Raw genomic sequence first — 23216 nt, forward strand, 5'->3', positions numbered from 1 at the left:
TCGGCCTTTTTATCACCAAGAAATCTAACTTTCTGGCCTAGGGTCAAAATATATTATTTATAAACGTTAAGAAATGTACAATAACATCGAAAATTTTTTTAAAGAAATATTTAAAAAGGGTATTTTATCGCAATTCAAAATAAAAAAGTATCTTTAATTTTAAAATTTGGCGAAACTCGATATACCTACCTATAAAGGAACTTTCACCAAAAAATACAAGTATACGATTAATTTAACAATTGGTGAGTAGTTTTAGAAAATAAGACCTAAAATTTTTTACAAAAAGTTGAAATTTCAGAGCAATTCTGTATATACGAGAAACTACTCGTTCGATCGTGAAAGACTTGTTCGCATTTTCTTGGTAAAAGTTGGTTTAAATAATCGATTTTTATGCGGACCGGAGAGAACAAAAGGATCTCTCTGTTACAAATCTCTGTTCAGACTGATTCTGAGCTCTATTATAAAGCGATCATACTGATTTGTTTTGTTTTGTTTTGTTTTTTTTTTTTTTGTTACTATGTCCATCGACAAAATTTTTATTCAGACACATGGTAATGATAAACGCTTATATCCATAATTGTTCAAGAAAATGCTTTGGAAATGGCAATCAATTGAAAATAAAAAAAATGTGAGCCGTCAAGGGACGCCTGGCTCTATTCTCGTTTTATTAAAACACAAAAAAATATGTATTATAAATTTATTTATCGAAAACTCTCAAAATTAATCCTGATAATAAAAATAGGATATACTATTCTGTGATTAAAAGTCAGTTTAGGCCGTTCTGCCATCTATATGAAAAAAAAAATCTTCAGCATCGTCAAATCGTAAAAAGCTAAACATTGTTTAGCTGTTCATTGTTTTTCATCCAGATAGCAGCACAGCCTAAACTGGCCACGTGACCTAATTTGACGCTCAAACTCAGCATCATCATGAAAATACACCTTTTACTCAGAATCTCTATTAATCAAGATCGCATCCACTTACAGGCTAACAGATCCCTCGCGTTCTCTACGTAGAACGTTCGTTTGTTCATATATATATATATATATATATATATATATATATATATATATATATATATATATATATATATATATATATATATATATATATATATATATATATATATGCGATCTTCATATCCCTATACATATCAGAAATCTATTTTAATCGCAACTCCAAAATAACGAATTGACTGCTACTGATTTAAATATGAAATGGAGAGGAGGGTGGAAGAAATAATGTTTCCTTAGAATATACCTATAATTAAATGACATAAAAAGGAAATGATTTTTTTCTTTATTTATACCGGTTTATACCATAGAGATAAATGTTTCAACTTCAAACCCTCTTTTCAACCATTACAGTGCCATCTATAGTTTATTGTAGTCGCGAATATAACTGTAATAGGAAGTAATCTCCCTTGTTATTTGATACCACTGGTTGACTGGTAGAACGTACACTAATTTTGACAAGTGTTTTATGAACACAGTTTACCAACATGTTATGTTTACAAAAAAGTTTTCTACAGAAATAATAATAGTTTCAAACTAGTTTCAAATATCCCACCTTTAAATTAATTCAAATGTCAATGGGATGAAAAACGTAAACAAAAAATATTATAATATTATGTAGAACAAACTATACCGGCAACACTTTATACCCATCAAGCATATAAAAATGGAAAAATCTTCTGAAACGGAAAATAGTTATGAAGAAAAATGTCGAATCTGTATGCTTAATTATAACGAAATGACAACTGTTCAAGTACTTAATAACTCATTTGATATGCAATGTTTATTGATTTTCCTTGGGATTGAGGTAATAATAAATAATTAGTATCAGTTTAATTTTTACGAAAATGCTATTCGGATACTATCGTTTGTTTAGCGTGAGTCTCACGTTAAGATAATTTGGAGTAGCGATATTTAGCGAGTGTTTTTTAAACGTTAGGATAACACATAAATCAAAGCATTTTTTAGATAGATTACGAATCCGTTATCGGAGCTGGTGAAAAATCAATAGTTTTTCTCTGTGATTGCGTTCACTCACTGATACATGGGCTGGTCATGGCGGGTCAACTTAGCACGGGTCTGTGGGATTTTTAACTTTTTGGTTAATCCTGTGATTACGTTCATTCATGATCCTCAAAAAAATCTGAGAAAAGCTCAAAAAAATTAGTTAATATTCTGTTCACGATAATCATCTACTACAAATTATCTTAACGAATATCCTCACCCATTATTTTAATATTTTCTTAACCATTTAATTAATGTTATTATCCATAAATTTATCAATGATTCTCGTAAAATTTTTCGTTCACAAGCTGATCCCTAGCGTGAGTCGTATTTACATAAATAGACCGCAAACCCAGATCAATTTTTAACACACTAACTCAACTTGAGACCGCTACATGTACGATTGTGTGCGGCTATCTTTGTCTAAGTTTTAATTAGAAGAATCTTATTGTAATAATTGTAATAACATTACTATCAAATTACTAGGAATACTCGAAATCAAGTGGAATCATGTTTATTTGATATGTAAAAATATTATGTTGTAAGCTAGCAATTTGATTTTTGAGCAAGCATGTTTTTATTTTAGGTAGCAGAAAATAAACCACTATTGAATTTAATTTGTAAGAATTGTTCGTGCCGATTGGACGAAATTCTAAATTTAAAGAAACAATGTGAAATCTCATATAATATTTTAAGCCAAATATCCGACATTAGAACCGAAAATAACAATCCACCTTTAAAATATGAAAATAATGAGTCAGAGACGGAAATTAATAAAGACGAAACATTTAACACAATTTTCGAAACTGATATTGATAATAACTCATTAAAATCGTTCAATTCGGATATATCTCAAAATGATGATAAAGAATCAAATGAAACTATAAAAAAATTTTCTGATGTCGAAACTATAGGGGAAAACAATTCATTGAATTGTAAAGTTTGTAATAAATCTGTAGCAAATAAACGTAGTTTACGACGGCATCAATTGCTACATCAAAATAATAAACCAACATATTTCTGTTCGCATTGTAAGAAGTTTTATAGTACCTCTAGTAATTTATCGTATCATTATAAGAAATTCCATAGTGTAAATAAATTAACACGAACTGCTTGTAAATTATGTTCTAAATCGGTATGGAACATTGGTGAACATATGAAATTCACTCATGGTGACATTAAACTTCAGTGTTCGTTTTGTGAAAAGAAATTTAAATCACGTCATGGTTTACGTGTCCATTTTGAAAACTGTCATGAAAATGTTGAGAACAATTTTAAATCATTATGTTCGATATGCGGTAAAGCGTTTCGTACGAATGGTGATTTATCAAGTCATTTACAAACAAAACATAATGATAAACGTAATTTTAGTTGTAAATACTGTGAGAAAAAATTTAAAACACGCAGTCATTTAACATCACACGAAAAAGTATCACATTTAAATTATCGTCCGTACGAATGTGAAATATGTTCAAAATCTTTTGCTTCCAAACAAATTCTTTTAAATCATGTACGAACACATACTGGAGAACGGCCATTTGTTTGTACAATTTGCTCAAAAGCTTTTGGACATACTTCATCGTTACGTAATCATATCAAGTTGGTTCATGGATCGAAAATATAATGCGCATTATAATCTAAGCAGATATAGCACATTTTGCTGAATCTCAAAGACTTCGTTAGGATACATTGTATGGATGACAGAACGTTACGCTATAAAAGCAAGCCCCAGAATCAGAATGAAGAGTAGAAGGTGACAAGGCAGAAGTGATGAAATAGAATATAGAAACAAATATAAGAAATATATAAACCTTAGGATTATGGATGCGTAAAGCGTACGATGTAATATGAGTACCTAAAGCTCATACCCAGCTGCAATGGAGATATTGAACACCTTATTTATAAAAATAATCAATTATTATTAAATAATAATTATTGTAAATAAAATCATTTGATAAATCAAAAATCACAGTTATATATTTAATATATGCCCCCGCCCTGAGCCCACAACACCCACTTGAACCTTCTTAACGCGTCCTTGGTCCTCCATAGCCCATTTCAGCTCCTGAAATTCCCTCTTTGTACACCAAGGACTTCAGCTTGAATGCTGAAGTACTTGGTGTACAATTTTGCGAGCAAAATGCTCATTTTGCTCGCAATATTTGCAATGTTTACAGTAAAGGAAGAGTTATTACTTAGGCCAACCGCCTAAGTAATTGGGTTGATAAGTCCGCCTTCTTCTGACAAAAATTGCTATTGTTACTACCTTAGTAACTCATCGTAATCATAACCAAAGGTATATTAACGTTGTTGTCTCGCTATGAGCATTGTGACAGATTATTATAAATTTTTGTATACTCATTAAGGATATTATAATACAATTAACATGAAAATTTGAAGTCGATTGATTGTCTCTAACTCGAGATAAGTTTAATTAAAGTTTGGATAATTAACATGAAAAGAATAGGAGAGGTTGTTTTTAACAAGTTTTTGAATTCTAGAAAAAAACTAGATTTAAGATTTTACAAAAAGTAACATTGATGGATTTGACCTGAGTTTAAAAAAAATTATTGACCGTTTAATTACTGAGATATAATTATTCAAAGTTAATGAATTTTATTGTTGTACAGAAACGACTATAATTAGAGTATAGATAGTTGAAGAGAGACTTTATTTTGAGATTATACTTTATTTTTCACGAGAATATCTCCGCATTATACATTAGAAAGGTAACGCACTAGTTCACAATGTATGTGTAGTATATGTATACATACTTATTAAAAGTATAGTCCAAAACATTTTTACAATATTGTACAATGACAACATCCTTAAAATCATCTCTGGCCAGATGATGTGAGAATCATTTTTTTCTGACCAGTGATCCTCAAGTTTCGAACTCACAAATGTCCACAGATACTTTATTATATGGACCGTATAATATTTAATAAAATGGCTCGGTGCTCTGAATAGCATTTTGAATTAAAACATAAATAAATTGAGAACAGCTTAGTATTTTAGAGTCACGAAATGCACTTGCGGCACTTTAACTTCGTTTATTAGGGTACTTCTTGAGGTGCTCCATAATTTTATGTTTGACGTTCTATGCTAGCAGATCGTTGATTTGTTTTCAATAAACAAAACACTGACATTTAAGCTGTCATTTGTTTATTTTATTTGTGTTTTTAAAAAGGAATTTTTTTGAATTAAAATAATTGGTATTTACACAACTTAAAGAATGCCCATATCTAGAGAAGATTTTCCATTAATTTGTCGCCTTTGTTTATTATTTGAAGAAAACATGTCCTCGATATATACACCGGAGGTTATTAAAATGATTCAAATTTGCGTTGATATTGAGGTAAAATTTGATTTTATCATTTTCCTGAATTAAAGTTAATTTATAATTTATCAAATTTAATGTTAGGATAAACCAAAAGTAATATTACAAATTTGATAATTATAAAATATTCTTTTTACAGATTAAACAGAATGACGAATTTCCATCATCAATTTGTAAAAATTGTTATGATCAAATGAATAAATTTTCATACTTTCGAGAAACATGCAAAAGTTCTCAAGAAATCTTAGAAAAAATAATCGAAAGCTGCGATACAAAGGATTCCGAGATAAACTCAGCAAATATTAAAGACGAATTTTCATCACAAATTAAATCTGAACTTTTTGATTCTGATAACGATTATAAGGATGATTTTGATAGAGATAACGATGATGATGATGATGATGATGATGAAGTAGATGATAAACAAGCGAATAATAGTTCAGTAAAAGAAGCAAATCGTGGTGAAACTAAAGAAAATATTGAAGAAATGTTAAGTAAAATTGATAAAACTAGTAAAAAATCAGTATCATGTAAATTATGTGGAAAAACAATGCCGGAACGAACACTTTATGGACATTTGCGATATCATCAACAAGGCACTCGACATAAATGCGAACATTGCTCAAAAGCATATCGTAAACCCGGTGAATTGGCAAAACATTTACAGCGTGTCCACAAAACAAAAAGCGTTATCAAATGTAATGTTTGTAATAAAACGTTTCTAATTCAAGCACAATTAGATTTTCATAAAAAAACACATTTTAATAAAAAATATCCATGTGACATTTGTGGAAAAGAGTGTTATCTAAGTGCAAATTTGAAACGACATAAGGAGACACATACAAAACGTGAGAAATCATTTTTCTGCTTACATTGTGATTCAACATTTTTGGGTGAAGTATCATTAAAAATACATGTTAAGAAATATCATTCGGATACACCACAAGAGAAGCATGCGTGCCCACTTTGTGGAAAAATGGTTTATAATGTACGACTTCATACATTGAATACACACTCTAATGTTAGACCGCATAAGTGCGATCAATGTGATAGAGCATTCGGGTTCAAATCAGTTTTATTAAAACATGTACGGGAAAAACATTTAGGTATTCAACAAGAGTATAAAGCATTATGCCCGTCATGTGGAAAATCATGTCCGTCACAGGGTGATTTGCGTAAACATTTACGTACCCACGCACAAGATCGTCAACTTTATGATTGCCATTTATGTGGTAAAAAATATAAATCCCGTGAAGGTTTGCGTAATCATTTAAAAGTACATTCAGGTTTACGGCCATATGTTTGCACGTACTGTACAAAAGCTTTTCATACAAGTACAATATTGAAAAATCATATACGAACACATACTGGTGAACGGCCGTTTGCATGTCATATTTGTGGAAGAGCGTTTACACAAAAAGTATCTTTACAAACTCACGTTAAAGGTCATAATGATTGAATTATTAATTAATTAATTATTAATTTTATTTGCATTTATTTATATATTTAAAATATTTTTTATTGTATATCACATAACTTAGTATTTATTTTAATGAAAACTTGTAGTGTGGAGAAATAGATTAATATATTCATCAAAATACCTATAAATATTTTATTTTAATTTTGTCTCTGTAACCTTCAAACAAGCTCGTGGTTATTATAACAGTTAATAACAGCTATGAAAAAGTTCGCCAAAGCAAATATTGGTGCACCAAAACAGATAAAAAAAAAAGATCATTGGGGGACCTTTTTTAGGTAAAAAACATTCCATGTCTTTTTTTAGAAATATTGGTGTTTACAAGCCCATTATAGTTATTTGATGCTACCAAAATTTTGATAGTGTAAACATTTAACTTTGACATAGGTAAAGCAATGGTACGTACATGTAGCATTGCTTTGTAAACCAGCTGGCTCTTTGTATTCGAGATCTAGGGGTGATTTCTAACCCTTTTCCAGTTAAACTTCTTCCCTCAACTGAACGCTAACGTTCTTTGATTATCCCAAAAAAATTATTTCAAATAGAATATATGGATAAAATTATAAATATCTGTCTCTTTATTTAAAGTGTTAGAAATGGAATATACTACCACCTAAAGCTTTTCAATTTGTACTAAATCCTTCCAAGAAATTGGAAAGAGCTTTGTACAATTCCTTTATAGTTTGATAAATTTAGCGGATTTTGATAATGAATTCGATAAATTTTTGTTAAAGGTTTAATTTTTTTTTAAATAAGTTTTTTTTTTTTTGTAAAAAAATACAGAAAAGTAGTTTTTCGGTTCCGGAACGATCCGCGCGACCTTCTGCACGCGGTTTTATCACTACAATGCTTTCATTGGTGACGTTTTCTTGAATATCTCTGCTTCTATTATTCTTCTCATACTTCTTATATTATTATTATTATTATTGATCGGATTGAATCTTCTATTGAGCCGAATAAAAATAAGTGAAAAAAAACAATTGACTGAGTTAATTGTTGAAATGCCATGTATAGACAGGGTAGACTAGGCAATCATATGTTTTTTACGTCATATAAGTAAAGAAAGACAGCCACTCTTACACACAAAGTAATAAGAGTATCTTTCTTCTCACTTCTTCAATGAACGATAATTTGTAAACTAATTTGTTGAACCCTAATTTGTTAAAATTTTTCAAACAAAAGTTGTTTATTTTTTTATAAGAAACATTTTTATACTTTTGTTCTATCTCTAACGGTTTACAAGATGGGACCCAATACCTATTTGACCTATGTTGCTCATTTACGAACTCGACCTCACTTTTTGCGTTCTGAGTACGCTATAAATTTCAGCTTGATAAAAGGTTATTTTCTAAATTGAATCAATTTTGAGATCAACCCTCAAAATTATAAAAAAAAAAATTTTTGGTTATTAATTCTAAGCAGTACAAGCTTTTGCTTTAGATGACACTGCCTAGGCCCTAGAAAAAGAATTCTTCACCCTTACAAATCGATTCTACGGATACAAAGCCATAGAAAGAGGTCTATAGCTCGAATTAACCCCATCTGTATCGGCAGAATCTCTGTTAAGGCTTTGAGAAATACATAACTCGAAAGCTAGATAACTCGAAAATTATAGCCTTAAAAATTCTTTTTGTGATTGTTTTCATATTGTTTGGTAGGTGTTGCTTAGGCAGTATTATCTAATTCTATGGCTTGTACTGCTTAGAATTAACAATAAGTGTTTTAAGCTTTGGGGTACGATATCTCGAAAACGGTTCAATTTATTAAAATATTCATCTAAGAACTTTTTACATAACTAATAACGGAAATTATATATAAGAATGTTTAGATCGGTCGGATGAAGGGTGTTTTATTTTCCTCAAAAGGGGGGGGTGAGCGAATTCTGACTGGGATTATGAATCTAATACCATAAAAACCGATTCTAGAGATCAAAAACACAGCTATTCATGGTCACAGAACTCCTGCCAGTGAATGAAGTATTGGACACCTTTTAACATCTTTTAAAATTACAATCTGCACTGAGCAAATGTAAAAAAGCTGCTATACTCAAATCACTTTTTTTCCGATATACATGTGATAATCTATCAAAAAAATCTCAGAATTTTTACTGATTTAATAAATATGAATATTCAATTTGTCCAGATTTTGTGACGCAGAGATATTCACTCAAGATTACCATTTACCACAGACATATACATATTACAAACTATGCAAGTCCGTGCATATGTAAGTCTGTGATATTTTCATTTGTTTGTTTATAAAAGTGACGTTTGCGGTTTGCTTTTGTAGAAAATGTTATTTAAATTATAAAACATAACAATGACGTTAACTAGGAATGATTTTCCCCTGATTTGCCGGCTATGTTTATTATTTAAACGAAATATGTCTTCCATTTATGTTCCAGAGGTTATTAAAATCATCCAAACTTGTGTTGATATTGAGGTAAATATTTTTTTAACTAAGAGGTATTTTGGGTTATTTTAAAACAGAAAACATTAACAATTTTTATTGTATAGATAAAAATAAATGACGAATTTCCTTCATCAATATGTGGGAACTGTTCAGAACAAATATTTAAATTTTCATCATTTCGAGAAGTATGTAAAACATCTCACAATCTCCTACAAAAAATAATTCATGATAGTCAAAACAATACGGATTATGATAAATTAAAAAATTCAGTACCATCGACCAGCGTTTCAGAAATAAACACGGTAAATATTAAAGAAGAATTGTTAATTAAAGATGAAAGTCAACTAAAAAGTGAACCTTTTGATTTCGAAAACAACAAAAGTGACCTAAATGACGATGACGAAGATGATAATAACGGCAATAATGAGGAAGAAGAAGAAGACAGTTTTGAAGATGACGAAAAAGACGCAAAACCTGATTTTAGTGACGAAGATGAGACTTATACGGAAATGGATTCGAATAAAATTGACAAAACAAGTAATAAAACAGTTGAATGCAGAATCTGTGGAAAGATGATGCAAGAACGAACACTATTGGGGCATTTACGTCGCCATCAACAAGGAAAAAAACATAAATGTGATCAATGTTCAAAAGCGTACCGAGAACCCTGTGAATTAGCGAAACATTTACAACGTGTTCACCACACAAAAGGTGATGTTAGTTGTCCCGTGTGTAATAAAACATTTCTAATTCAAGCACAATTAGATTTTCATTTAAAACGACATTTTAAGAAAAAACATCAATGTGATATTTGTGGAAAAGAATGCTACAAAAGTGCTAAATTAAAACGACATAAAGAAATACACGAAAAACGAGAAAAATCATTTTTCTGTTTTAAATGTGATTCAGCATTTTTACGAGAGGCTTCCTTAAAATTACACGTTAAAAAATATCACTCGGATACTCCATTAGAAAAACAAGCCTGCCCACTTTGTGGTAAAGTAGTTTATAATGTTCGGTTACACACATTACATACACATTCGAACGTCCGACCTCACAAATGTGATCAATGCGAAAAAGCTTTTACTTTTAAATCAGTTTTAGTAAAACATGTGCGAGAAAAACATTTAGGTATTATTCAAGAGTTTAAAGCGTTATGCCCAACTTGTGGTAAGGCTTGTCCATCGCAAGGTGAATTAAAAAAACATTTACGTACGCATATTGATGAACGACAATTCGATTGTCATTTATGCACAAAGAAATATAAATCACGTGATGGATTACGTAATCATTTAAAAGTGCATGCAGGATTACGACCATATGTTTGTACATACTGCTCAAAAGGATTTCATACGAATACAATTTTAAAAAATCATCTTCGGACACATACTGGTGAACGGCCGTTTGCATGTCATATTTGTGGGAGAGCTTTCACACAAAAAGTATCGTTACGGACTCACATGAAAGTGCACAGTACGTGAAACAAGTTACGGAATTTTTTTTTAAAGTGTTCTATTTGATATTATTATTTTAATTTAATAAATAAGTTTTTTATTTAATAATGATCATATCTATTAAAGTTACATTTGAAATATGCCTCTAATTCTTTTATCCCAAACATTATTTACAAATATTTGTTTCAAATCATGGGTGTGGTGCTCTGAAACTAACATGTATTAAACAAAATTTTTGATCAACATTAAAGTTAAATTTTTGCTGTACAGTAACCCAACTAGGTTGTCTTCAATTCTAGATGATTGTGCGTTAGAGGTTCATATGGCGCGCATAACAGTTAAAATAATATTGTTTTGAATACTTAACCTTTGAATCAATAATTTTTGGAGAAATGGAAATGCTTAAAATAAACGAACAAAATCATGAAAAAAATTAAAAACACCATATTGTATTCTTGTTTATAGTATGATGTAAGTGTGATGAAATAGGCCTAGTTAGGTCAAATCATGACTTGTGGCCATTTTTTTACATGCTAGTATATATTGTGTGTGCCAGTGTGTACTTATTGTACCTAGAACCTAGCATGTAGAGAAAAAATTAAAAACTTGAATTAATATAATTTTGAAAAACATATTAGTGCAAATAACCAATTTTAAAAATATATCTGATTATACTCGGCGACCTGAAGGTTGCACGTGATAGAATTGAATTATATTAGATATTTCTTTGTGCTGAAACCCATTTCACACATGTTTTATCAAAGACGCTTGGCGCATGTAATGAAAGTCTTAAATTTGGAGCACTGTTATTGTTAATGTTCATTTACTACAGTATTAATAATTCATCATAAATTCAAATAGACCGACAACAATTTTGTTGTAAAAATTAAAAAAATTTTAAGATTATGGGGTTTGACAAAATGGAAGAACAAAAAAAACGAGTGAAACTCATGCCACCATTTACCAATCTTCCTTTTTGAATTTTAGTGACGTGGGCTTATCTTTTGGATAAGATTCCGTAGGATTGAGTTGGGTAATTGGTACTGCGGATTTAGGATAATTTTATAAGTTCAATTGAGGTGAAAATCGAGAAAACTAATAATATTTGGCGAAATAATTTTTAGTTTGGGTACGCTGATACGAAAAATAGGTATATATTATACACGGCATCGTTAGTTAAAATAGTCAATATAACTTTTGTTTGAAACTGTTTTTCATATTTATCTATCGCCTGCGTTTTCGAAGAAATTGAAAATAAGCGTTTTAAAGTATAAAGAAACTTAAATCTATAATTTTTTGTCTGTAAACATATAGATATAGGCATTTACTTTTTGTATAAAATTAAAGTAACTTAAAAAAAATTAAAGTTAATCTATTACTTTTGTTTGAAAAATACATTTTTTTTTTTGCATTTTTCGGGAATGTAGGACTGTATTTTTATTTTTGTAGGATTTTGACTGGGGTACTTTTTAAATGGAAGTTTTGTACAGATTTTAATATCTATCATATATTATGATTTGTCTAGTTTGTTAATAATTTATTATTAATTTTCGCAAATTTCGTTTACTTTAAAATTTTCTAACGCCGCCCCTGATGACAAGTATTATTTTTGTATCATAGAGATAACAATACCATAGAGCTATATAGACATAGGAAACACCCTTAGATCATATATTTTAAATAGATGAGCCCAGCGTATACCAAGTATGTTTATTTTGGCTTCACAGAGTAGATTAACAAAGACAAAAATACAATATTCAAACAGCTGACGGAGAAACACGTAATACCGAAGCATGGTATTCAATATGCATGATCGTATGACCGGAATCAGCTGCATCAATTATTTGTTTATATTTTACATTCACAACTAGTAATATTGTTAGATAATTTTGTATTAATTGTATGAAAAAAATTTTTTTTAATGTAAAATGGTAATTTGTACAATATACTGTTTTAATTTTATTTAAAAGTGGTATAATCTTATTTTAAATACGCGCCAGGATATTATGTTGTATATTAAGACATGCGTATTATGACCATGCTTCGGCATTTATTATCCTTGTCAATCTACTTTGAAACGTGGTTCTCACTCTGTTAACAATTCCAGTAGTGAATTTTCAAAGGAAACACCATAAGTAAATTTTTGACCACAGAGAAAGAAACAACTGATAGACGTTCTTCCCTCTCTGACTCGCAGGCAATAATAATCGCAACTTACATCAAGCGCATAGACAAAACATGTTTTGTATTTACTCGTATGGTTATAGCTGGCGCAGGCCGACAATACATGCTTTGTATATAATATTATGATTATAACACGTATAAGAGAGATGAGGACAGCTATACGCACCTATCCATGGATATAGGAATATTTTAAAACACCTATCTTATCTAGTCTCTCTACTGCGATCAATTGCGCGGCGACTTAGTAGCTCTATGGTTTGTATACAGTATGAATAAGGAGGCTAGAAGGAAGAGGCACAATCTTATACGGCTGTTTGACCCAAAAAGGGTCCACAAAATTTCAAAATAGCATTAAATAAAGCATTATCTTATGGAACACCAATGCCATCTTAATTTAATGCAATTGTAGGATTACTTTTTTAACACAGAAATTATGCTCCCTCCCTCTACCCTCTATAAGTATGTAACTAAAGCGCTTTTATCGACCATACACAGCTGTGTAGTTCAAAAAATGACTACTAGAGCATTTCGCAAATTTTAACCTAAAATAACACATGCTGTTACCGCTACATGCTAGTAATAATAACAGTAAAAACACACATGTTTTTGACTTATGTGCTGTTATTATTGAAGTGTTGATCTAATGCTGACAAAATTATTTTTGAGAACTTTGTTATTGTAATAGTATTATCATACTTAACGTTTATTTAAGTAATTACGATGGGTAAAAACGCACGACATAAAAAAGTAGTAAAATCAGAAAGAGCCAAAGTTAAACTAAAGGCTAAAAAATTACCCAAAGAGACAAATGTAACGGATACAAACTTCAAAATAAAGAAAATTATAATTAGTAAACAATTGGAATCACACGATGGAGACTTATTGACTTCAAAAAAATTAAATATACAGGTAAGACCAGTTTGATTTAATAATAATAATAATGAAATTTTTATTTGTTATCCATGATAAAATGAGTATTTTTACTTTGCTTAATATATATATAATGCTTTAAGGATTTACTTGTACGAGTTCGGCATTATAATGTATCATCACGAACAGAGGCTTTAATAGGCATTCGAGAATTAATCAGTGCTTATCCGACGGAATTAATTGAAAAACATTTGAATGCACTTTTAGAAAATGTAACTAGATTAACTACCGATATTGAGAGTAGTGTAAGAAAACAATGCTATAAAGTTCTTCCAGATATTTTAAGTTCTGTAAGTATATATTATTATAATTATTTTATTGCGTTTAAAACCAACGAAATACAGTCGTTTGGTTAATTTAAAACTTCCTCAAGCAGCTCTGAGTTATTTTTAATAATGTAACTATAAGTGTAAATATTGAATTTAAAACTTGGGCAATCTTTTATTTTTGTAAGAAGTAGTCATTATTTATTTGTAAAGGAAAAGTATGTAATTTAAAAGTAATCAAAATGTATCAATTGGAGTCCGAAAAATGAAATTTTTTTATTTCTATCCATTAAATCTATGATAATCTATTTTAAAACTTTGACAATCTTCGAAAATATGCAAAATAAAGTTATTGTCTAGACGTAGACAATTACAAAAATTTAAACTACTTATAGTTTTGCTGTGAGAGAAAAAAATTGACGGAATTAATAAAAGAAAAAATATCCAAAAAAAGTTTTATACTTATTATTTTACACTTAATTGATCAGTAGACATTATGGCTGTGTTAATCATTTGCGTATGTGGTTGTTACCACGGCATTTGATTCCGTTTAATTTGAGATAAATTTTGTACATAGTTAATGATGATCTAAAAATAGAAACCTTGAGGAACTTGCTGTTATTTCTTTAGAAAAATTCTAAATCGATTTCTTTGCCTATATATTTTTTTCTATTTTGCATAATTTTTATTTTACTTTTAGGTACCAGCTGTAAAAATTGCACCTTACTATAATTTGTTAATATCATATTTATGCTGTGCTATGACACATATAAAGCAAAATATTCAAGAAGATTCATTAATATTTATGGATATATTGATACAAAAAACTCCGACGTTATTCCCTAATTATTTTATTAAAATATTTCCTAGTTTTCTAAATTTAATATCAAAAGTACATAATGAATCGAAATTAGATAGAAAATTATCAACGACGTTGAATAGTAAACAGACTACGGTTAAATGGCGTACAAAGGTGTTACAGCGCTTAGAAGATCTATTGAATGCTGTTGTTTTCAAAGATAATAATCGGGATTTATTGAACATTAAAGAAGTTTATGTTGACAAAAAATACGATAAGAGTTGCTATAATTTTTTTGCTTTATATAATTATAATATTTTACAATCTAATGTACCATTATCGATGTTTTGTACCGTAAACACACTTAATCACGGTGAAGACGTTTTGTTAAAATCTGTAAACATTATTATTCCACTGTTGTTTGCTATTTGGATAGAATGTAAACCAAATGATGAAAATTTTCAATTTGGTAAGTATTTGAAGGTCAAGCAAAATCTATTGTTGGTAACAGCAAAAAATTGAACAGCGTTTACGTCAAAGCACTCCTGCTGTTCTGAAACAGCTCAAAATTGTTCATGGAGTAGTGGGCGGGGATGAGCCAATCCTCGGTATCACAACGGATCCTGTAGTCTAAGTGTGTCCCACCCTTAAATTTTCAATGAATTTATAGCTAGATCCTTGATATACACTAATACAAATATAATAAAAAGGTACAGTACAATCTCACTAATCCGAGTATTTCATTAAAAAAAAAATTACTAAAAAAGATTATTTTCGTGTCAATGGTGATACTTACTATGCATTTTCCTTGACAATTAAGTAATCCAAACTTTCCAATATTCGGACACCCTCTGGTTTTTAATAGTGCTTGATTAGTGAGATTGTACTGTATTAATAATTAAATAAATAATATTAAACTAAAAATTTAAAGAAAATCTCGACATAAAATCAGGTTCGATCGATTCGTTTGTGGCATTGTAGCTCCTTAACGAATTAATCAATTTGGTTTTGTTTGGAAGATGATTTGATCAAGAGTTCTTAGCTATATTTCAAGAAAATTCACTCATCCGTTAGCAGATCATCACCTTTTTTCTATTTTTTACGGAACCCCTAACTCACACTAAAACGTAGTTAAGAATACTGTCGATCATATTTTCTTTTAATCAAAAACATCAAAATAGGTTCATCCGTTTAGGAGCTAAGATGCTACAGACAGACAGACACACAGACACGTTAAACTTAAAATAACCCTCTTTTTAAATGGGGATTAAAAAGATTAAACTTCTATTAAAACTAGCCGAAATAAATTCATGGATGCTCAAAATGAAAAATTGTTTTGGAATCTCGAATCCTAAATCTTTCGCAATTAAAATACTTTATTAATTTATGCAAGAAGTAGGTAGGCTAGAATTATTATTTAAAAATATATATCAACAATTGGTTCGAATGGCGTTTAGCTCAGGGATTCGATACATTTTTGGACTAAGTATTGGTCTATAAACATAGAGAAGAAAGATTTAAAAAAAATTATCACATAAGCAATCATTAATTTATTTCTCCGATTTTCATAGAAGTGGTGGACCATACATAAAAATTTGTTTCCAACAATGGGTTTTTCTTTTTGAATTTACTTTAACTTCTAACTAATTATAAAATATTTTTTAGAATCCGCATTATCAGACGAAGCATTAAGTACGTTAAATCATATACTAAAAATTTTAAAGTTAATTTGGATACATTTAAAATGCAATGGCCATCTGAGAACTCACAGTACATTAATATCTGAATTTTATACACAAATTGATAAAAATTTTGGTAAACAATTTGTGGAAAATTTTCCATATGTAAAAAGTGAAAACATAAGAAATCATCAACAAATAAATAATAATCGTGCTGGCGATTCACAATGCTGGGAACAAAATTTGGAAATAGTGAATTTATTTTTGAAATTTCATCCCATATTAAGACAACAAACATTTTCTGTTAAACATAGTAACGATGTTTTAGAATATTTAAAAAGTAATAAAATTAGAATGTGGTTAACTCGGAAATCGTTATTTAATTAATGAGATATTTACATTACCTTATTTAGCGTATTATTAACGAACCTGCCGTTTTTTGAATGGAAAACACTTTTTCAATTTCCGGTTATTATGCTCTGGATAGACGCCGTGCTTTCTGTCGGCTGGTTAAGATTTAATTCTCAAATTTTCAAACTCATTTTTAGAATCTTAAAATAAATTTAAAAAATCAAAATAAAGAACACAAAAACATCAAAATAAAACTTTCTTAAATAACGATTTCAAGTTTATGTTTACAAAAATATTCCAACGTAACATTCAAAATTTTTGATTGATTGTTTCTTTGATTTTCTTTTGTAGATTGTTTATTAAATAGTCGTAAATTAAATCAGGAATGTACCGCGATTTTATGTGAAATTCTCAAAGATTGTTTTTCAGTGGAATATAACAAACTTCATAAAAATGATACTCATAATATTTTGAGAATGACAATTCGTAATTTTAATAAAAATCATTTTAATGAAAATATTCGTAATGATATTTTTAATTTACTTTGTGGCGTATTAGAAAATGAAAAATTGGCTAAGTAAGTAAATTGATGTTTTCATTCATAAGGGTAATAAAATTAATAACTACTTAGATAGTAAAATATACTGATCGTTCGGTAAGTTTAGTGTGCGATCTTCTGGCATGCGGCACCCTACAAGTACGTTATAGAATAATGAATAACTGAAGAGTAAGTTGCGGAGTATCCACTTTATACATTTTTTGTCCATTTAAGGAGGCATCGGAAATAGATTTAAAAGATCGTGAATAATAAAGTAAGAGGCGAGATTATATAAAATAATCTTAATCCATTAATGTCGATAACTTTTGTTTTATTAATTATCAATTATGTATTTCGAATTGTGTTATTACTAGCACAAATTCAATTATATATATTTTTGTTCGAAATTTCTTACTGCACCCTCTTAATACATTTTTGGTATTTTAATAATTAAAAAATTATGTTACTGAAGTCAGTTAGTTGATTAATCTGGTATTGAATTTAATTTTACTTATAGCTTAGTCTTGGCTATTGATTTTAGGACAAAAGTGTGATATTTTCTGCCTTAAATAGTTCAAGAAATGTGCTCTTTTGGATATTTAGTTACAGGCCGTCTTATATTTAGAAGATGTGTAATCCCTCAAGATTCACTACCTTCGATTTCAATTAATTTAAGAATGCTACGAATGAAAAACCTATTTAAAATATCTCTAAATCATATTAATATTACGTTTAAGGTGCGACGAATATCAAGTATTTCTGAAAACATTACCAATCATGTTAGCTAAAGATACAATTTCAATGCCAATTTTAAAAACAGTTGCAAAACTTTGCAGACAAAACAACCAAATTGTAATTAATGGCATAAAGGAGGGGCATAATTTATTTAAAATTATTTGTAAGTATTTAGAAACAATTTGTTCCTGATAATATATATAATATCATATTGTTTTCGTTTTTAGCTAATTTTGAAAAGTTCCAATTAAATATGGGTAAAGATGAAGAAGATAAAGGGACACCCATAGAAGTACTAGAACAAATATTGTATTATATAAAAAAATGAAGTACCTTTATTATTCAACTGAAAAAATTTCAGCCCAATGCTTAAAATATATAAAAAAATTTAATTTTTGTAAAAAAGTTTATGTAAAATGCCACACTAAAACTCTATAGAGATTTAATTGTATAAAAAATTAATAAAAAAGATAAAAAATAAAATATTTTTATGGCACGCCATTTTACTATTTAATGTCCGAAAAAAAATGATCGTAATAATAATACATTATTATTATGTTATCATCATAATAATAATCATTTTCATTATGTACATAATTTTAATTCAATCATTTTTATTATGTACATCATTTTAATTCAATCATTTTTATTATGTACATAATTTTAATTCATATTAAATAGTAAAATGGCGTGCCATATATTTCCATTATGTACATAATTTTAATTCAATCATTTTTATTATGTACATAATTTTAATTCTCAATTTCTATTATGTACATAATTTTAATACAATAATTTTTATTATACCATGCATATATGAAATATACATAGTATATTAAGTTTAGTCCCAAGTTTGTAACGCTTAAAAAAATGATGCTAGGAAAAAAATTTTGTCATAGCTGTTCATAAAATCACCTAATTAGTCCATTTCCGGTTGTCCGTCCGTCCGTCCGTCTCTGGACACGATAACTCAAAAACGAAAAAAGATATCGAGCTGAAATTTTTACAGCGTACTCAGGACGTAAAAAGTGAGGTCAAGTTCGTAAATGAGCATCATAGGTCAATTGGGTCTTGGGTCCGTAGGACCCATCTTGTAAACCGTTAGAGATAGAACAAAAGTTTAAATGTAAAAAATGTTCCTTATAAAAAAATAAAAAACTTTTGTTTGACATTTTTTTGTAAACATTACTGTTTACACACGTGGGCGTTAATTAGGTGCAAATTTTATAGTATGTATTAATATGGGAATATCAGTTGTGTGTGTGTCTATTTAAAAGTGAATATCTTTTGTTATTTACGTGACGACAAAAAAACAAACGATTGCGCATCAACACTGGCTATACATTTTTGTATGTGTTATGTGATAAAGAAATCAACACTGACTATGCATGGTATTTCAACAATTAACTCAGTCAATTGTTTCTTTTCACTTGTATATATAAATTTCTAAAAAATTTTCATTTTCATTGCTAGGAATGAAATATTAGGTTTTAAAAATAATTGAAAGAAAAATCAAAAAGCTTAAATTAAAAGCAACATTGTCAAAACAATTATCACTTTTAACGATTTCTTAAACTGTTTAAATTCCAATCAAACAATTTACCGTTTTCAGAATACATTAAGATCAAAGAAACATGTTATGTATTCAATAAAACAAACTAAAGTTGCATTAAGTGCTAGTGATGACAAACGAGTTTTAATTGAAAATCATCATACTTTAGCTCACGAACATTTTAAAACTAAATGAAATCTGCGTAAATTGATTTTTAACTACTAGTCTGGTTCACATGTACGATTTTTTCTAACTTTTTTGTATATTCTCCGAAAATTACGAAACAGGTGTCATTCGATTCGTAATTTTATGTAGAAAGTTTACTGAAATGAAACTTTTTCCGAAATGGCGCTGAAAAAAATTGCAAAAGTTATAAACAATTAAGTGAAAAATAAAATAGGGGGCTCAGTTTTTTTTGAATAACTCAAAAAATATTGAAAATTTTCAAAGCAAAAAATTTTTAAACCACGGATTATTGTTTATTTATGTATCTCAAAACTACATTAATTTTTTAATTTATTAATATTCATATTTTATATGTTTAAATAATTTCTTTTGTTAGTAGGTCTCAGAGACAGAACGCGCGCGAGAGCCAGACTTGCCGTATTTTGCGCTATTTTCAAGGCTCTGTAAAAATTATAAATATTAGAGATACAATTTCGGCAGTCCGAACTTTATTTTAGGAAATTTCTTCATCTTTTTGGATCTTTTTTCAGATTTTGAAAATTTTCAATATTTTTTGAGTTATTCAAAAAAAACTGAGCCCCCTTATTTATTTTTCACTTAATTGTTTATAACTTTAGCAATTTTTTTCAGCGTCATTTCGGATTTTTCAGTAAACTTTCTACATAAAATTACGAATCGAATGACACCTATTTCGCAATTTTCGGAGAATATACAAAAAAGTTAGAAAAAATCGTACACGGACCACATATAACAAGACAACTTCTAAAACAGAGTGAAGGTTAGTTAAGTTCAAAAGCTATCAAATGATAAGCAAATTGTATGTATATATACAAAATAATTTATATATAAATTCAGTTAAGTTTGTATTCATTAACATTCTGTTTTATTAATATTATATACGACTAACTAATAACTATTAAAAAACAATACAATGGATTTTGTTAAAATAAATTGTCTTTTAATTGTCATGAGTGTAAACATGATGATAGAAGAAATGGAATCATTTGCACAAAAACATGGGCGGGATATACCCTTATTTATCTTAAGTTCTGAAGTGGATATGTTTATCGGGACAATTTTACGGCTTTTAAATTTGGGTGAAACGATGGAACCCCTGATTGCGCTAATATCAATAGCTGCGCATCGGGAAGGAGAGCAGGGGATCCGAAAACCGTCGGTCAGGTTATAAATGCCTATAAAAAATATTATATACCATGGATGTTCTTGTAAGTTTTCTAAATTGATATAATATTTACATTATATATTAATTTGCACTCTTTATAGTTGGAATTTGAGAGAACGTTCATCATGATACCTGAGGATGGGATCCAAATAGGATGAAGAAGATAAGTTTTAAAAAAAAAAAAAAGTAAAAAAGTAGTTTTTCATAATAAATTTTTTTTATGTATCCAACTATTGTGATTATTTTTAAAAACCTGGATATTTTACATACAGCTGATCCCCTTTTCTTTTTAAAACTTTTTCAACTAAATAATTTTTAGGATATTTAGTCTTTTGTAATTCAAGTTCGTAGAATCCTCCAAGTATTGGATTACCTAAATAATCTTCCAGAAGGTAAGTTACAGGATTTGTTAGTTGTATTTTTCGAATTTTAAAAATTTCGGTAGTCCACGATGGTGTATATCCTTTTTCAAAATTAGTTTTATACTTTGAGATTCTAACGTAGTTGCCAATTTTATATTTTGCTTTATCAAAAATTTAACTGGGACTCGCATCGTTTTGTCACATTTAACGGTTCCGTTTTAATAGTTCGATGAATGGTATGATTATAATCAAACAATATTTTTATACCATGTATATATGAAATATACATAGTATATTAAGTTTAGTCCCAAGTTTGTAACGCTTAAAAATATTGATGCTAGGAAAAAAATTTTTGTCATAGGTGTTCACTAAATCACCTAATTAGTCCATTTTCGGTTGTCCGCCCGTCCGTCTGTGGACACGATAACTCAAAAACGAAAAAAGATATCGAGCTGAAATTTCTACAGCTTACTCAGGACGTAAAAAGTGAGCTTACTCAAGTTCGTAAATGAGCATCATAGGTCAATTGGGTCTTGTAAACCGTTAGAGATAGAACAAAAGTTTAAATGTAAAAAATGTTCCTTATCAAAAATTAAACAACTTTTGTTTGAAACATTTTTTCGTCAACATCACTGTTTACCCGTGAGGGCGCCAATTAGGCGGAAATTTTATAATATGTACTATACTTGATTATCAGTTATGTATGTGTCACATGTTTGTATGTGTAATGTGATAAAGAAATCAACACTGACTATGCATGGTATTTCAACAATTAACTCAGTCAATTGTTTGTTTTCACTTGTTATGTACATAATTTTAATTCTCTATTTCCATTATGTACATAATTTTAATTAAATCATTTTTTTTAATCTAATTCAAATAAAATTAACTGATTTATTATTATGTATCATCATAATAATAATACATTTTTATTATGTTATCATCATAATTTTAATTATCATCTCTCTTTTCTCATCTTATCTTATATCAATCTCTCTTTTACTAAGACTTATTTTACAAAATATAAAATATAAAATTTCTGATTGAAAAAAAAAAATAATTAATTTTTTTCTCGATAAAAATTAGCCTATTAAATAGTAAAATGGCGTGCCATAATATTTTTGATTTAGTTTGGCCAATTTCCTAGTATTTTAATCTGTGAAAATATTCCAACTAACTTTTTTTTTTTCGAAAATAAAATGATGCTTGCCATTGTCTTTAAATGTCACATTCCGTCCATAAGGGCGAAATGGAAATCTTAGATACATTTTTATGACGCTTTCACATTGATGTGACTATATTGTCTTGAAAAATAGTTTATATTGAAAAAGAACTATAGTTTTCAATGCCCATAGATAAATAATATTTAACGGAAATGTTTGTTTGTCATCATGTAAACTATGGAAAACGCCAGTAAAATCTTATATAAAAAAAAAAGAAAAAACAGCTAAAATCACAAGCCCCGATTTAAAGCTACTTTTTTGGTCATTTCGGCCGCTTAAAACTATAAAATTTTCGTACTTTTTTTCAGTTTTTGCAGTTCAATTCAAAAACTATGAGTTCTGTATGTCTAATAGTTTTTGAGATACGATGATAGAAATGCTAAAATTTTGAGTTTTGTACCGTTAGAGATAAACCAAAAGTTTAAATGTAAAAAATGTTCGTCATACCAAAATATATAACTTTTGTTTGAAGAAATTTTTCGTAAACGTCATTGTTCTCTCGTGCAGGGGAAAATTAAGGCAAAACT

The 23216-nt window shown here is 28.8% G+C and overlaps 4 protein-coding genes across 4 annotated transcripts; all 4 read left to right on the plus strand.

Moving 5' to 3' along the window:
- Positions 1 to 1603: 1603 nt before the first annotated feature.
- LOC123305716 (zinc finger protein 98-like) lies at positions 1604 to 3904 on the plus strand. The gene is made up of 2 exons (XM_044887510.1): positions 1604 to 1821; positions 2605 to 3904. Exons 1-2 carry the CDS (start codon positions 1681 to 1683, stop codon positions 3640 to 3642), a joined length of 1179 nt encoding a protein of 392 aa, XP_044743445.1. The 5' UTR covers positions 1604 to 1680; the 3' UTR covers positions 3643 to 3904.
- A 1338-nt stretch (positions 3905 to 5242) lies between these two features.
- On the plus strand, positions 5243 to 6817 carry LOC123305565 (zinc finger protein 791-like). The gene is made up of 2 exons (XM_044887324.1): positions 5243 to 5376; positions 5498 to 6817. The coding sequence occupies exons 1-2, from the start codon at positions 5254 to 5256 to the stop codon at positions 6815 to 6817; spliced, it is 1443 nt and encodes a 480-aa protein (XP_044743259.1). The 5' UTR covers positions 5243 to 5253.
- A 2348-nt stretch (positions 6818 to 9165) lies between these two features.
- Positions 9166 to 10749, plus strand: LOC123305575 (zinc finger protein 878-like). The gene is made up of 2 exons (XM_044887346.1): positions 9166 to 9277; positions 9352 to 10749. Exons 1-2 carry the CDS (start codon positions 9218 to 9220, stop codon positions 10726 to 10728), a joined length of 1437 nt encoding a protein of 478 aa, XP_044743281.1. The 5' UTR covers positions 9166 to 9217; the 3' UTR covers positions 10729 to 10749.
- A 2647-nt stretch (positions 10750 to 13396) lies between these two features.
- LOC123305158 (testis-expressed protein 10 homolog) lies at positions 13397 to 18675 on the plus strand. The gene is made up of 7 exons (XM_044886789.1): positions 13397 to 13794; positions 13899 to 14105; positions 14782 to 15349; positions 16546 to 16899; positions 17262 to 17487; positions 18186 to 18346; positions 18411 to 18675. Exons 1-7 carry the CDS (start codon positions 13606 to 13608, stop codon positions 18509 to 18511), a joined length of 1806 nt encoding a protein of 601 aa, XP_044742724.1. The 5' UTR covers positions 13397 to 13605; the 3' UTR covers positions 18512 to 18675.
- Positions 18676 to 23216: the final 4541 nt, after the last annotated feature.

The sequence above is a fragment of the Chrysoperla carnea genome, chromosome 1 (assembly GCF_905475395.1).
Source record: "Chrysoperla carnea chromosome 1, inChrCarn1.1, whole genome shotgun sequence".
Classification (NCBI taxonomy): domain Eukaryota; kingdom Metazoa; phylum Arthropoda; class Insecta; order Neuroptera; family Chrysopidae; genus Chrysoperla; species Chrysoperla carnea.